We start from the raw sequence: 16,414 nt of genomic DNA, 5'->3' as shown, positions 1-16,414 counted from the left end.
CTGCCTCTTTTGTCAAAATCCCACACAGTAGATAACTTGAAGTTGCCAACCACTCTCCTCTTTACCTTCACATCAGGATGATCTTCTCAGAGCTGACAAAACTGTTGCAAAAAGGCGACATCGATCTTCTGTTAAATTGCAAAGCATCTACCTTCCGTTTACAACCGAAGTTTACTCGGATTACCTCTGGAGCGTTAGGGATGTTGACCATCTTCTTGCTAGAGGCCACGTGGCCCACGATGCCCATGTCCAGCGGGTAAACGATCTCACTGTCCGGTGGCACCAGACAGTCGTCATAAGCCGCATCTTTGTGGACGTTAAACAACCTGGAAGAAGAAATACATGTTTAAAAATTGTATTAAAAACAGAAAAAATAGGCGTCTTTCTTTACCTGGTCGCCAGCTCCGCCACGCCGTTCCTCTGTCGGTACATGAACAGGCTCATGCGGTCGGCTCTCAACATGAAGCTCAGGTGTCTCATCAGGTTGAAGATGGACTTCTCCATCTGCAGGTTGTCCTGGATGTCACGCACCAGGTCGAAGAGGATCTCGCTCTCGTCCACCGATGTCAGCTCGTGGAACCGGCTGGTGTCCACCGCCGTCTTGCGGTTGTTGTCCAGCAGGTCCGACACCACTTTAGGTCGGAAGTTGACGTCGTAGTACTGCTTGGCGAACTGCGGGTTGGCGTCCAGGAACTGCTCGGCGACTGCTGCGTCAACCATGGCTGCACCTGGAGAAATATATGATTAAAAAATTGTCAAAAGTAAGGAAATATGACAGGACAAGAAAATGTAGTCATTAGCTCTGCTATTAGCATTATACAGTTTTACCTTTTCACACTGACTTACAACGTACACAGTTATATTATTTTTAATGAACTCACACCATCTCACACTACAAAAACAACAAAAAAATATTACTTTTGGCTTGCATATAATATTTTAAGTGTTATAGTTATTTTATGGTTTGTAATTCAATAAACCCAAAATAAAACAATTAATATTGTAAACATTTACAATTCAAATGTAATATAATAAATGCATCCTTCGCAGATAAAGGAACATTTAAATCCAGCGAGATCCAGGGATGACTGAGGACGAGAGAATACACTCAATTCCAGCCACTTTTAAACCTGATTTTTAGACATATTTTGGTTTTGAAACAAATGAAAGAAATTACAAATTTGTCAAGAGTCGACTGGTCTGTAAATTCTGTAACACCAGAGTCAAGTACTCGACAATACTACAAACATATTCTTGTTCCTACAGTATCACTGTATATCGTATCGTTGCATCGGTATCATGATATGTATCAAATTGCTAGATGCTTGTCAATACACACAATCTCAATCTTTTTACTTTCTAATGCACTTCTTGAATTTTTGACCGACACACTCTCTCAATCTCTTGTGCACCTCTTCTTTTCTACAATTTTCCTTCACACCCGCACTATCAGAACGAACTTTCACTAACTTACATTCTGATTCACACTAGTTGTGCAGGAGGCACCACAACGTCTATGCACTCTGGAACACACTTTCCAATTCACCTTTTCCAGTGACAAACTCCGTGTCTCATTCAAACACATTCACTCTCTGCAACGCAGTAGTTAGATTTTTAAGAGTGAAAATTTGAATTAATATTCAAAGTAAGATTTTGAACTAAAAAAATACATATCCTCAACTATAAAATTAGATCAGAAACATTGTTTTTCAAGTCGACAAAACACTGGCATCTAGTGGTTCATAATGGCAACTCCATCTTTTTTAAATATAATTTTACACAGAATTTCTTATATTTGAAACAAATGAAAGAGAGAGAAAGAAAGTCATTGTTAGTTCTGGCTGCATGAGAATGACTAAAATGTTCTGAATAAGTGACTGAGAGAAGCGACAGGGATAGTGCAGATCAACATGATAAACATGGATTAAATGACAATAAAACGTTCAACAAATGCAAGAATTAGACCCATGTTGAGACTCAAGAAGCTGTTGAGCATAAGAATAATAAATGAAAATGAATATTTAGTCACTTTGAAGGGCAAATATGGTATCTTTCCAACATAGAGATGTCTATTCATAATTTAAATAAGAGGTGAAATGTTACATATTATACAGAATTTAACCATCATGTAGAAGCCAGAGGAAATACTCCTTTAGACTCACACACAGAACCAACCGAAATCCTCCTACCTGGCTTGTATTGTCTTCAGTAAGGTGTGTAATCCCTCCTCTGCTAGTGTGTCAGAAGAGAATGTCAGATTACCGGGATGGTTTTAAATGTGCGGACATAAGCTTGCATCCAATTACAATCTGGGGATTATGATTCCAGCTAAAGGTTGGTGACACATCCAGGATCCCTCTCCGTGTTCATTGTATACGCATTTTAGGATATAAACTATTGTGTTGTTCGGTGTCGGGCGTCCGTTTGGCACCCGAGCCTTCAACAGGATCTTCTTGACTCGATAAACCTCTTTACGCCTACACTGTTGCGTCAGAACTGTAGAAACATTCAATGCAACATGATATCACACAAAACAAGGAGTTATATTGGAAAACAAAAGAAGCCTTGGATGGAAAAACATATGTCTTGACAAAAAACTTTTACTTTAACATGAATGAAATCAAATTTTAACTAAAAGTTTGATACATTCATACTGTGGTAGTTATGGTTAGTTAATACTGTGAATATGACTACATATTTTACATATATAAATAATAACCATTCATTTACAGGTTCGTGAAAAACATCCATTAATTTATACTACTACTATCACTACAGCATTGATTTATAGTAGAAATTGAAATAAACAAAGATACTCGACATGTACCAGATGAAATCATCTTCTCTTTAAGAAAAAAACAAAAGCGTTTATCTTTTATAGACATTTTAATTCAGCAGGTTTGCAAACCGATCAAGCAGTCAGAGGATGTAAAATACTAGCTTCACAGTGACACCTAGAGGTTGCATGTGGGAATAGAGAAACAATCAGAATCCTGGGGAGCAGAGATGAAACATATTATCAATATTTTAAAAAAAAAATGCAATGATCTTTACTTAATATATTTACTGAGGTGCTAAATTGCATTTCCGCATTCATATTTTTTACATAATTTTGTTAATATTATATATTGTTAAAGAATATATTTTACATTTAGAAGGTTTGCTGATGTTCATGTCATTCAGCAGAGTTTTTAAATATAAGTTTAAAAACTGTAATACACAGGAACACCCACCAGATGTCAGTAAAGACTTTCTGTATGAATTTTCTGTATCGGAACTAAAACACATTGCTCCGTGGAAAACCATGTGTATCGACCTCTTAATGGTTTACAAACAAAATACATAAAGTGTTATTCAAGGTTTTCAGGTAAATAAAATGTTATTTTGTCATTAAAAAGATGTATGCAATTGCAAACAAATATGATGCATTTTCAAATACCAGAAATTTAAGAACACAATAATACACACATAATGACATGAACTTGTGACGCATATATAGTGAAGTGATTTTTTTATTTGTGGTCTTATAGCGCCATTATACAGTATTTCAGAGGCGAAAACAACACGTAATTGCAGCTTGGAACGAGTGACCAGTCTTCTCAGACTTGGTTAAATGGTCATTTTTGGACGGTTGACAAACAAGTTTGAATTTTTTTCATCAGTTTACCTTCTGTCACAACACCCTGTGAAACTCATGTCTATTTTGTCTCGGCGATGATTCAGTCTGTACTTTGTCCAATTTGTTATAGTCAATAATACAATTGAATGAATGACTTTGTTTCATTTAACCCATGAGTCTGAACTATATCCTGCTGCGTGACACATTTAAATAATAATAATGGAGAACCTCTTTACCAAAGTCACATTGTAACATTCTAGAAGTCGTCAACGAAATCCAATTGTTCATCCTGTCGTGTACCAAGTTGCCATGAAAATAAGGTTTCATGACTACAACATCTTATAAGGTTTATTGATAGTGTTTTAAAAAAAATATTTTTGAGATGACATTGACGTTAAAATAAGGACAGTGTGTCATGAAGCCTCGAAAAAACATTACTATAAAATATGTGGAGGGTGTGTAAGTTCCTACGTAGTAAAGACACAACTGGCTCTCATAACCAGAGAAAAATCAAATGATAAAGTCTTGGAACCAATTTGGAAATAAATACATTGAACAAGGTCACAGTAACAGGAAAACAACATGAAATAAAAATATGTTAAAGTACATTAAACATAAAACAAACAGTAATTAATCATAGTTATGGAAACAAATGCTGAAATAAACAAAAAAGGTCACAGATAGTAATGCTCTAGTGAGGCTTCATGAAGCTTCATGAAACACAGTCCTCGTTTCATCTCTAGATGGCAATCTTTGCCGAATAACCTTTTGCTTTGAGCGTCTTCTTCAATGAACATCCCATTATTTTCAAGTTTGAGTGTCTTCTAGAATGTCCTGGGAGTGATGACGGGGACAGGGAACAAAGGCTTAGAATAAAATGACATTTTACAAGAAGATGTCGAAATCTGAGGCAGACTTTTCCACATCTCTTTAAAAAAAACCTGGTCCCACGACACACCGTCATCTTTGCACAGAACCACATGAGGTTTGACGAGCGGCAAACGCAGGCGTGTAAAGTACGTGTTCCAAATATCGCCAGGAAGCAGCAGGTAAACACGATCAATCAAAAGAGATTTCTCCATGTGTTGATATTCTCTCTGCTCACAACCTGCAGGCGTTACAATGACGTTGCTTTCTCGGGGATGAAAGTGGCCGAGAATGAAAACCAGTCGTCGGTTTGGGTGGTCCTGGAGTCAGGACGCAACAGATGCTGTCACAGCAATTTGAAGCAGACGTGTGGAGAAGGCTCAGTGGAGCTGGACAGCTCGTGGGTCAGATCGTCTGTTTCTCCAGTTGTTGTTATTTGCCACAAACGCTGCCGTTTCTGTCTGTTTCATCAGCTCAACAGCTGCACTTTCTTATCTTCTCAGATCCAATTTGACTGGCAGGAGAAGCCGACGAGACCGTCTTTAGATCTCCGGCGACTCAAACATTCGAAGTGAAAGTACATCTAACAATGTTTGCTGCTCTGACGGTGAGTCAGAGGTTTCTGCCGGTGGAACTGTGGGATCTGCTGACACGGCAACTTGTTGGAGTCGATTCACAGGAAGGGCAGAGTGTGTGAACGCCATTGTGTTTTAGATTTGTCTACATCATAAATAAAGCTGATTGTGTTGAATTTTTTGGGTACAACTTTTTGTGTTTGTGTAGGTTTGTGATGACGTGCTTTGTACTTGTATATATCTTTTTCACAACTATGTGTGTTTAAACAACCAAGTATACTCTTTTACAGGTTTGTGTGAATGCCTTTTGTATTTAATGCATCTCTCCACCCTACATTTATTTGTGTGTTGTTGTACAAATGTGTGTGTTTTGCTTACTTTCTTTAACTGGCTATATATGTGTGAATGGGTTTTGTGTACACCATCATTTTTCATCTACTTCTGTGTGTGTCAGTACCAAAAATGGTTTGGTTTGTATTGCATTTGTGTGTATTGTGGTACATCTTTTTGCAAGTGGGTTTTGTACCTTGTTTGTTTATTTTGTGTGTTGGTACCCGTGTTCACTTTTGTGTGGGTGCTACATGTCCTGTGGTGGTTTGAAGCCGCACAAGTGATTGAAAAAACCTTTAAATCTTCATCCAGATGAAACTCCTTGTGACATTTCCTGAAAACTTAAATATTTTTTTTGTTGTTGTTCCTTTGGTGAGAATCAAACGAAAATGGTGTTATTAACGCTGCCATACCAAGAAAGTTATATAAACAACTCCTCGCGATAAAGTTAGCAACCTGATATTAACGCAACTTGAAGATCATTGAAGTTTTGAGTTCAGTTGTGAGAAACGGGCTACAATCCATTTCGTGCAACTTTACACTTCTGGGATTTCTTGTTAACACCCGATGACCAATAACGAGTGTATAATTAAACGTGTGTTGACACCTCATTGCTTTTCCAATCCCAATCTGGCCATAAATGTCGATGCGACCGACTCCCTGTTGAGTGTGTGTTGCTTTAAGGGTCAGTCTGGCTTTGAACTGTGATAATTGCACACATGACCAACGCTTCAAAGTGTGAACATTTTTTTTTTTAGATACATCTATAATAAATAAATAAGAATTGTGGAAAGAAAGTGTTTCAGGTAAACATGCCCATAGAAAAAAAAACAAATCACAAGGACATACTGCAGCACAAACACTGAGTTGCCTGATTTAGGCTTATTAAAGGGAAATTTCAGCTGAAATTCAAAGTTTTCAAAGTATGTCCATGCAAATAGGACAGTAGTGACTAGTGTTCTCTTGTCCTCCTCTTCCTCTTTGTCTAAAAAGACAAACTTGAAAAATGCCCCTTAACAAGACTTAACCCTTGTGTTATATTAGGGTCAAGGTGACCTGGAGACCTGAAACGTGAATGACCTCCCTGGCTTCCAGAAATACATATGCAGTGGTGTAGGTCATTCATCTTGATCCAGAGGCAACACAAGGGTTAAAGACGCTAAAACGTGTTTTAAAAATCGTCGAAAATATATATTTTTGATTTGGGAAATGAAGCATCTGGTTGCATGTCTGGTTATTACAGTTTACATCTGGACCAGTGTCAACATGATCCAGAATATTGGTTCCTATCCTGAATGGATCTTTAATCCAGGATTTGCAGAAGCGTAATTCACAACTAAAGTGGAAGCTGCTAGAGCTTCTGTAGGTCTGAATCGCCTTAAACATATAGTCAACGTTCTTCAGAGCCGAACACAGCAAACAATACAGCATGAAAGGGTTGGTGTAGAAAAATCTTGATTCTCATTATAAGCCCTTTTTCACTGGGGAGAAAGTGAGTCGGCGCCGAGTAAAAATGCACAGTGGAAAAGATGACAAAAAGGCACGAAAATGAGAATGGAAAAATGTCTTCAGGTAACAATAAGAAGATAAGTGATCCGCTGCTGTTCAAACCAAGTGATCCATTTAATGACATGGTTGTGTGACTGTTGTGTGTTGTGCCACAGCTTTGGAAATACTCTCCAGATAATAAGACTCGGAAGCCGAAGACAAGTGAGGCTTCAAAGATCTCTTGCAAACAATGGTCCGAGTGATGAGCCCTGAGGTGCACCATTTTCAGTATTTAAATTGAAATTCCACTTTTCTGTTGGTTCCTGCTTCTAAATGCCACAGAGTGAGGTAAAGGGATTAAATCTCAATCAATCATTTCGGAATGGAATTTCCTAAAAAACCGGCCATATAAGAAGTAACTACTAAAGAAGAAAACCCAACATTACAAAAGTTGGCAAAATTGCATTTTGAGTTTATATTCTGCCCACAAACAAAAATGAACTTAGTAAGGGGTACATACATTCCCTTAGGGAGCCGTAGATCATTTCATTGGCCATTAGACTCCAGGAATGATGGCCTTGGGACAGTATGCGGTGTGAAATCATTACGGCCGGTAACAGTCGGAAAATTGTGACACCTATCACTGTGCATCGGGACGGAATAAATAGAGAATGTGAGGAAATAGTTCCTGACAAAACTTTCCAAACAAGCACCCGAAGTTTTTTGTAAACTATTTTAACAAACTCGACAAAAATGTACAAGCCCAAAATAACTTATGTGAGGAAATGTGTGACAATAGTACTATATTTATATTTACTTCATACTTGTTTCTGGCTCTATTTGCTACCTAGATAGAGGCAAGGAAACAAACCGTTCATGAACCTTTTCTACAACCAGAGAAGATCAAGAAAATGTCATTTTTTTCTGCTTTGAGGTATCGGGATGAACCATTCCGAAGCACTTGAACATCTGTCCAACACGTTAACGAGACATTCTGAGATTTATGATGTCTTTTTTTTTTTCGGTCAGATGCTTCCACGAACGACTTCAACAGGTCCTTAAGTTAGCCACATTTAATGTTTCCTTGTCTAAGAAAAAACCTTGATGGCAATTTCATACTTAAAAGACATATAAAAGAAGGGCAGGAAGATGTCAGGAGAAAGGAATTAAGCAGAATGTTAGATGATTTCTTTTCCAGTTTCATTCTTGCCGACTATTTTTTATGTTTATTTCCAAAAATTTTCCTTGAGGTCAACAAGTAAATATCATTAAAATGAAAATAGATTTTTAATATCAAACTAAAATCACATTCCGACTGAAAATCAATATTTCCTTCTACTTTCTCCCTATTTTTTTTTTTTCAAAACAAAAAAAAAAATGTGTCACTATATATTTTTTAATCTACTTATACTGTTTTTCTTTGTTTTTTATTTTTATATGCATACGTGTACTGTACTGTATACGTTCTGCTATATTTTGATCTACATTTCAATTCAATTTCAATTTTTATCTGATGTCTTAGATTCTGGTGAAAACTCCCTAAAACAGTTATTTTTAGTAGACTTAAAATACATTTTTCTTGATTAAAGTTCAGGTGTGATTTAATTTTAATTTCAGATTTTTATTTTTATTTTTTTTTACAGATTTACAGAACACTTCAAATGCAAAACATTAACAATATCCTACCAATTTGAGTTGTGGATCAGGACTTTCTATGGATTTCTATACAATTAGAACCGCATATCCGTCACACATCTTCCGTAGCTTTCTTGGAAAATTGTTTTCCAAGGTTCATAAGCCACACCAAAGCATCACAGTCGTTTAAAGAGGAACATCCTCAGCCGTGGTGCAGCAGAGACCCGGGTGCCATCAGCCATATCGAGCCAGCCCTGATAAAAAGAAACAGCCACAGCAGCACAACACAATTACCTGAGAAGCCATTTGTTGCAACATCCCTCTGGGACATGCCATTATCTACTCTGTCAAGATATACGCAGCTGGGACTGCACTATTACTTTCCCGGCCATGACAGCCTCACGTCCGCTCACAGCAGTAGATTATTGTGGGTTTCAGAGCCTATCTACGGTTGTGTCGCTCTGCTCTGACTTTACATCATCCGTTAAAATCAGTGTTTTATTAACTAATGTTGTGTGGCTCAACCTCAGATTGCACTTGATTCACTAAGATTCCTTCAGTTCTATCCAAAAGAAGTCAGTTGCATATCTGTAGGACTTTTCTCAACACAAACATCTTTAGAAACTTGATAAAATATATTCTTTGAACCTGGTCCCAGAGCTGACACATTTGAAAACGCAGGTTTCCGCTCCTATCTCTTTGCAACTATAAGGCATTAAAACATTATGACTCATGCAAGGACCAGATCTCATTTCCTCTCTACCTCATTAAAAACAAGACTTCCTATCTTTTCCCCCTTGCTGGCTGACCTCTACACACATCAGATAAATCTGACATCCTGCTTCAGCGATTTGGATTCCATACATCCAGGTATAAGCAGGCTTTTATCAGAACGTCAAAGGATCCTGATTTAATGTGATGTTCCAACATCAACAACGGCTCTATGACTCAAGAGATCTGTCTTGGCCATAGGTAGAAAAATAAATATTCCCAGTGTTTATTAAAGGGATAGGTTTTTACATTTTTTAATTTCACTCACTTTTTGTAGTTACAGGCAGAAATGTATACGTTTATATGACGGTCACGACAACGCTCGTTTCCTTCGTTCTGTCCGTGTAGATTATTAGCCTTTTAGCTTGTGCTACAAACAAGCCTAAAAAATACCTTTTTCAGGACATTTTCTCAAATTCAATACAAGCGGGACATTACAAACGAGCAGTATGAACGTACGTGGATGTCGTCTGGGGTGTCTTTTTTAACAAAGAAAATGTAGCTCCGTCACAACATGATCTGGAGCTTGTAATCCATGCATTTGTGTCTTCCCGTCTGGTCTATTGCAACAGTTTGTTTTCATGTCTTAACAAGAGGGAACTGTCTCGTCTGCACTTGATACAAAACTCTGCAGCGAGAATTCTGAGCCACTCTAGTAGAAGAACTCACATTTCTCAAATCCTTAAATCTCTTCAATGGCTGCCAGTTTCTTTCAGGATCAACTTTAAAATTCTGGTTCTTACTTTCAGATCTACTCATGGTCAGACTCCTCCTTACATCACTGATCTGATCCAGCCTTACAACCCAGCTCGGGGCTCTGAGGTCTGTGGATCAGAACCGACGATTCCTGGCACACGGTTCAGGACCAGAGAAGAGAAATCCTTCCAGGCAGTTGCTCCTGAGCTTTTGAACGATCTTCGTCTCTCTCTGCACTTGATGGATCTACTGACTCCTTCAAGAAACATCTTTTTTTATTCATGCAGGCTTTTCCCTGATTTTCTGTGTTGTTTTCGGTGTTATCTTGACCTTTTAAGTATATATTTTATTGGCTATTGTTTTGATTGTTTAAGCGCTTTGTGGCCCTGGTCTGGAAAAGCGCTCTATAAATATAAATTACTTACTTACCTATAGTTGGTTAGAAGTGAGTAGAGAATAAGATAAATTAGAATTTTAGTGGGACTATTGTGTATTTAGAATGGATTTTTGTGTCACACTTTATTTTCGAGGCGAAGAAGAGAGTGCAAACAGGGTGGATGAGCTTTGCACACATGGAAAAGAGAGACTCTGACCTTTGTTGATAAAGACAAGGAAGACACATTGAAGTTAATGAGGAGCATAGAGGTGTGAAGAAAGAAAAAAGAAGTTTAACTAACTATAACCCCCGATTTAGTTCCTGGACGTTCTCTCTCCTCCACTACCAGTGTTGCTTTGCCGCTGTCGGTTTGTGACTAATGCAGCGATCACTTTTAATTCTGTCCTTATTATGTGAGCAATGAGATGAGGAAGTGCTCCTAATGAGATCAACCGCGAACACAACCCGACAGGATGCAAGTTGTTCATTAACTCACCCTCAGTAAGATATCACACGCTTTTTCAACGAATCCCTTTTAATGCATTTTCCAGTCAGAAAGTGTTCTGGCTATTAGAAGTTCCCCTGGTTATCCACCACTGTTCATGTCAAGTGGAATGAAACAGTTATATGTTAGAAACTAAATTGACTTGTTATCCAACAGACTGTTCACCGAGGTGTTGGTAACAAGGGCAGTTTTTGCTAACACTTTTCCCGGCTTACATGTTCCAGTTTGTCTAATTTTACTGATAGTTCACCCAAAATTCAAATATCGCGAGCTCTTCCATCGTACAACTGTAGACTGTATTCTCGTTTAAAGCGGTCGCAACATTTAGCTGGAGTACTTTCGTAGTGCTTCCGGTTCATAGCGCCGTTGTCTTTCAACATCCGTCACAAACAAGCATAAAATATAGACTGTTTATTTTTTTCGGGAACAATTCTTCTTGTCGAAGTGCTCTTCAGAGTTGCGCTTCTTGTGAGTTGCGAGTTCCGTCGACTCTTTTGGCAGTCTTTGTATGTTCCTTTTTTGGTTTTCGCTTTCATGGCAGTCATGTTTTTGTCTGAGGAAAAGGTTTTACCCCTCTTTTATCACAGCATGAGACTCCATAGTTGTTCTTAGCGCCTTTTACTTGTTTTAGTTGGTATTGTATTATCTTTGTGTTTTTAACTGTGCTTAACTTAGTGATTTTTTATGTTCTTGTTCAGCACTTTGTATCAGCTGCTGTTCTTTTAAAGTGCTATATAAATAAAGTGGAGTGGAATTGAGTCAACAAACGCATTTGGAATAACTGAAAGTATATCATAGTTTCTTCAAAGTAGCCACTTTTCTTCAAATTACTGCTTTGCATCCTTTTAGCTATTTCTTGATGAATTCAATAGGTGGTCAAATGACATGGTTTTCAGTTGTGTTGTGTAGAATTCTGGTTCAAACACAGCCAACAGCCTTATTGGACGACTGGTAGAATTCATCTGAAGACGAGAACCAATCAGCTTAATAAAGAGTAATGAGTTACCATCAAACAAAGGTTAGCCTGACCTTTTGGCCTGTACTGGATGTTCGTAAACTAGTTAAGTAAGTAATTTATATTTGTAAAAGGGCATTTCGCAGACCATGGTTACAAAGCGCTTAAACAACAGAACAATACACAGTTAAAAATACATATAGATTTAAAAACTGAAATTGAATGCTGAACGATTAATTGCGATTGAAAAAATTGTTATTATTATATCGCAAGGGTTGCAATTTCACGTCATTTTAAGTTTCATTTTCGAGCCGTCATGTAGTCACGTGACTTACAAGAGGCGTGCGCTCATGGCTTGTCTGTCTGCGTGTGTTTGCTAATCTAAAGTTAACTACCTTGTACAATCACACAATTTAAAGTGTATACATTGTTATACATTAATGAATGAATATAGTCATTTTTATCCCGGGAGATGCACTTATATATGAGAAGTGAAGACCAGTGTTTGCACTTTTCTTTAGTCTACACTGAAGTTTGTGCGATTTATTATTAAAAATATAAATGTTTACACCACACCTTCTAGCAGGTTTTTTCAGGAGTTCTAAAGTATTTCCAGTGAATATTTACAAGGCTTCAAGTTATACTTTATTTTTGTTCACAACTGTAATAAAAGTAACAAAATGAACCTTAATTGTTTATTTCAACGTATGCTTAATTTGCCTTTATCGTAAAATACCTTCATAACTTTATCTTAACAATCACAAACATTTTACCGTGAATTGCAGTAGGAAAAAATGCATGAAAATGGAGGAAGAGCCAGGGCAGACCAAGGACATGCTGTTCTGCTAAACTATAAAACAAAACAAAAAAAAGCTGCAACTGAGATACACATTTGTCACGCTTGATGTAATTAAACTGGAAACTGGAATAAGATTTGACTGAGATTTGTTTGGTTGTTTTTGTTTCTCGTCCCTTCCAAAACCGCGAGCTGGGCTTCCATCCTGACAACTTAACATGTACACAACTTGTTCTGCTGTTGTTTATGAGTCCCCAGTTGTTCCCCGCTAAGACAGTTTATTCCACGGCGCGTAATAAAATACATAAGCTAGCTTTTCCACCGTCTCTGTGGTCATCTTAGTGTAACATAGGCAGACGACTGTCCATCAAGAAGAACCTTCAAAAAGTATTCATGTCCGCATTTTTTATAAAACCTCTCGCTTGTATTCTTCAGTGTATAAAAACCCGACTACCACGCTCGCTACCAGACCATTGGTTCCTGAAGTTTGTTTGTGCTAGAAGATTTAATTTGTGCCATTCACATCCAGCCACTGCCAACTCAGCTTCCACTCAAAAAGCCTGGCAGAGCTTCAACACCCACACACAGGCCTTCCGAAATGTCATCTGACCGAACAAGCACATGACTTCACGCTCACAACAGGTTCCTCCTCATTGTTCCTTTTCACCTGCAGATTAGACCCGAAATGTCAGACATGCACGGCGCGATCATGTTTTCCTACGCTCCTGAACTACACGGAGAGAGACAGAACAGACGGCGTTAATATATTTAACCTGCTGTTTGTTGAAGGAGGATTTTTACTTCCAGACCAGATGTGTTTTTTTCTTTCTTGGATGATGTTACTGCATGATTCGTGGAGGCTCAGAGAGGATCAGTGTTTGACTCGTTCAAGTTTCAAGATTTTTTCTTTTAAAACACATGATGACAGTCATGGCGTCCCAAACTACTTTGTCTCTATATCAGAGGTGGGCCGTGCATTCCACACTTAGTAGGCATGTGTGTACTTTCCTCTTCCTGGTTATCGATAATACCGATGACGTAGAAGACACGTCATAGTTTCTGTGGAATATTGACATTTCCAGATTGGTCGAGTATACATGCCACAAATTGCAGACAACTTTTGACAATTCTTCACTCGACAAAACTCCCTCGCAAAACCTCTTAGCCGAGTAAAATATTCTTTGGAACCTCCCTTATATATATACAAGTATATATTTACCTGCAAGTCTGCCAAATATCTTCTAAAGTGATCGATTCACACATTTTTTTGGACCCGCCCATTTCCTGGTCAAGCCATGGTGGATGGCTAGACAGCTCTTGTATGACTTTAAACATTGAAAAGACTGTAACCATGTTCTTTATAACAGGAGAAAACTTAGAGATTGTCCTGAAATCTTAGTAAATGGGGAAAAAATAAAAAATGTGGATGAATTCAAATACTAGTGTTACCCTTGATCAAATTCTTCATTTTAAAAATCATGTTAAAAAGCTGAACTGTAATCTTAGAACCTACAGACCCATAAGAAACTATCTTTCTGTTGAAGCATCACGTACATATTTAAATGCAGTGATTCTCCCACATTTTCTCTATTGCATGACAAGTTGGCTTAAAAACCACTTGAATCATTATATAAAAGTGCCCTTAAGATTCTTCACAAAAAACACTTCAGTATCACCACTGTCATAGGATCACAAAATGCAGTATTTTAAATCTTGAAAGTCTGATAATGAATACAAATGTATGCCTCCTGTTTAAAATTATTCATGATGCTACTGCACCTCCTTTGAAAATAACGGTCACACTCTGCTCAGAAAAAAAACAAGAGCTACACGATCTGTTACCAGGGGAGAGTGCAGTACACCTGAACGCAGGACTTCATTTGGTAAATAATCTTTTTCTTTTGTTGCCACAAATCAATGGAACACACTTCCAACAGAGCAGTTATTATATGTGCGGATTGTAAAACATTCTCATGCCACAGCAAACTTGCAGACATTTGTGAGTCAGTGTGTAATGTAATGATGTGGGAATGGGGGTATTGTTAACCTTGTAATTGAAATGCATTTTGTAATTGTTTCTTATTTATTGTATGTACCAATTTGCTAGAACCTGGTGCAATGCAGCTCTCCTTGTTCATTCAGGGTTAATGTTTTATTGTGCGCCGTCCCTGTTCAAATAAAGAAATAAAAGAAACTGACATTTTCCGTCATATCCAATTGTTATTTCAAAATGTTATCAATTAAAGAACAAATAATACACCATTACTATGTTTCGTGTTTCCATTACTGTATATTTAAACAACTTGTGTATGTTCAATCTGGGCTATTCATTTGTTCTTTCTATGCATATTTTTTTTATTTTTATGCGTTTTCTACTTGACCGTTTATTTATCTATTCATTTAAAATGTCTAACATAATTAACATCTTTATCTGTTTCTTTGTTAAGCAAGCTTTCCAATGATTCATTCATTCATTCATTGTCTACCGCTTTATCCCTTACTGGGGTCACGTGGGGAGACTGGAGTCTATCCGAGTATCATAGGGCGAGAGGCAGGGGACACCCTGGACAGGACGCCAGTCTGTCGCAGGGCACACACAAAGACAGACAAGCATTCACACACACACTCATACTTATGGACAATTTTTCCAAAAGTTCTCAATCAACCTCTGTATGTTTTTGGACTGTGGGAGGAAACCGGAGTGCCCGGAGTAAACCCACACAACACGGGGAGAACATACAAACTCAACACAGAAAGGTTGGCTCGGCTTTCCAATGATGCTTTTTAAAATTGAGCAAAAAATTAGCAAGTTATAGCATTTTCAAAGTCGGGTTTCAACACCTAAAATATTTATCCCCATTGATTAGAATGGAGGAATTTGACCATGAATGCATTTTCAGTGGTTATTATAGTCCATAACTTTCTTAATATTTATCGCAGAAAAAATATACTTGTATCACATGAATTGTCTTTACAAGACATTTTATATGATACTGGTTTCATAAAAATCAATTCATATTTAAAATTGTACACACATATCTACACATAGGCCTTCAGTGGCGCTGGTTTGAATGAATCCACATCTCAATAACTACTTTAAGGTTATTTATTCACCACGTAGATCCGATCCGTGAACTGTTATAGGTCAATAAGAAGTTATTATCAGAAGATCATTGTTCAAATAAGAACAACATCACTGAAAATATCACTCCGACTATGAATGCGTGTGGTTTCCATGGCAACAACACACGTTCCTTGCTTCTAAAGTTAGTAAAGACAACACTTAAAACGAAACACTAGAGTAACAACCACAGCCAGAGTTCCAGCAGAAGATACGTCACATTGAAAGTCAAATAAAAGCGCAAAATTATTTAGGAAAATTGAATTTACTCACGTAGTTCTTGGACTTTAAAGTTGCTTGTGCCAGACTCGCCTGAGTTGCCATAACTTTCTCAACCATGTCCAGCTTTTCTTGAAAATAGTTTCGATGGTAAATCTGCAACCGAGTTAATTTCTTCAACTCCTTCAGCCATTGTGAGTTGTAAACAAACACAAATACGCGACATTTCAGTTCGTTCTGCTAGCAAACAAGCTAGTGGCTCTAGCTAGTTAGCGCGCTCTGTGATTAGCCAATCAAAGAACGGGAGTGCTCTGACGTCACCGTATGCCTGATGAGAAGTCGTCAGCTCACAATCTGATTGGTTGAAGCGTCAACGTGCTCTACACCTGTGTTATGCTTCAGGGCCCCCAGAACTGATGATAGCTTTTCCAGGTAAACTAGCAACTAAAACTGGTTCAACT

General features: G+C 37.8%; 1 protein-coding gene across 2 annotated transcripts in view; it reads right to left on the bottom strand.

Moving 5' to 3' along the window:
* pde6a (phosphodiesterase 6A, cGMP-specific, rod, alpha) overlaps positions 1 to 16,024 on the bottom strand; it is a 49,954-nt gene extending 33,930 nt beyond the window's left edge. The window contains exons 1-3 of one of the 2 annotated variants that reach the window (XM_087798509.1): positions 16,008 to 16,024; positions 392 to 728; positions 185 to 326 (exon numbers count right to left, since the gene is read on the bottom strand). In XM_087798509.1, coding sequence (XP_087654635.1) covers positions 185 to 326; positions 392 to 720 — 471 coding nt within the window. In that variant the 5' untranslated portion in view covers positions 721 to 728; positions 16,008 to 16,024. Of the gene's footprint in view, positions 1 to 184; positions 327 to 391; positions 732 to 16,007 lie in introns of those variants that run through there. The other variant, XM_087798510.1, reaches the window with a different exon arrangement.
* Positions 16,025 to 16,414: the final 390 nt, after the last annotated feature.

The sequence above is a fragment of the Callionymus lyra genome, chromosome 9 (assembly GCF_982586985.1).
Source record: "Callionymus lyra chromosome 9, fCalLyr1.hap1.1, whole genome shotgun sequence".
Lineage (NCBI taxonomy): Eukaryota > Metazoa > Chordata > Actinopteri > Syngnathiformes > Callionymidae > Callionymus > Callionymus lyra.
The sequence above is the reverse complement of the archived record's forward strand: the minus strand, read 5'-3'. Positions and strand labels throughout refer to the sequence as shown.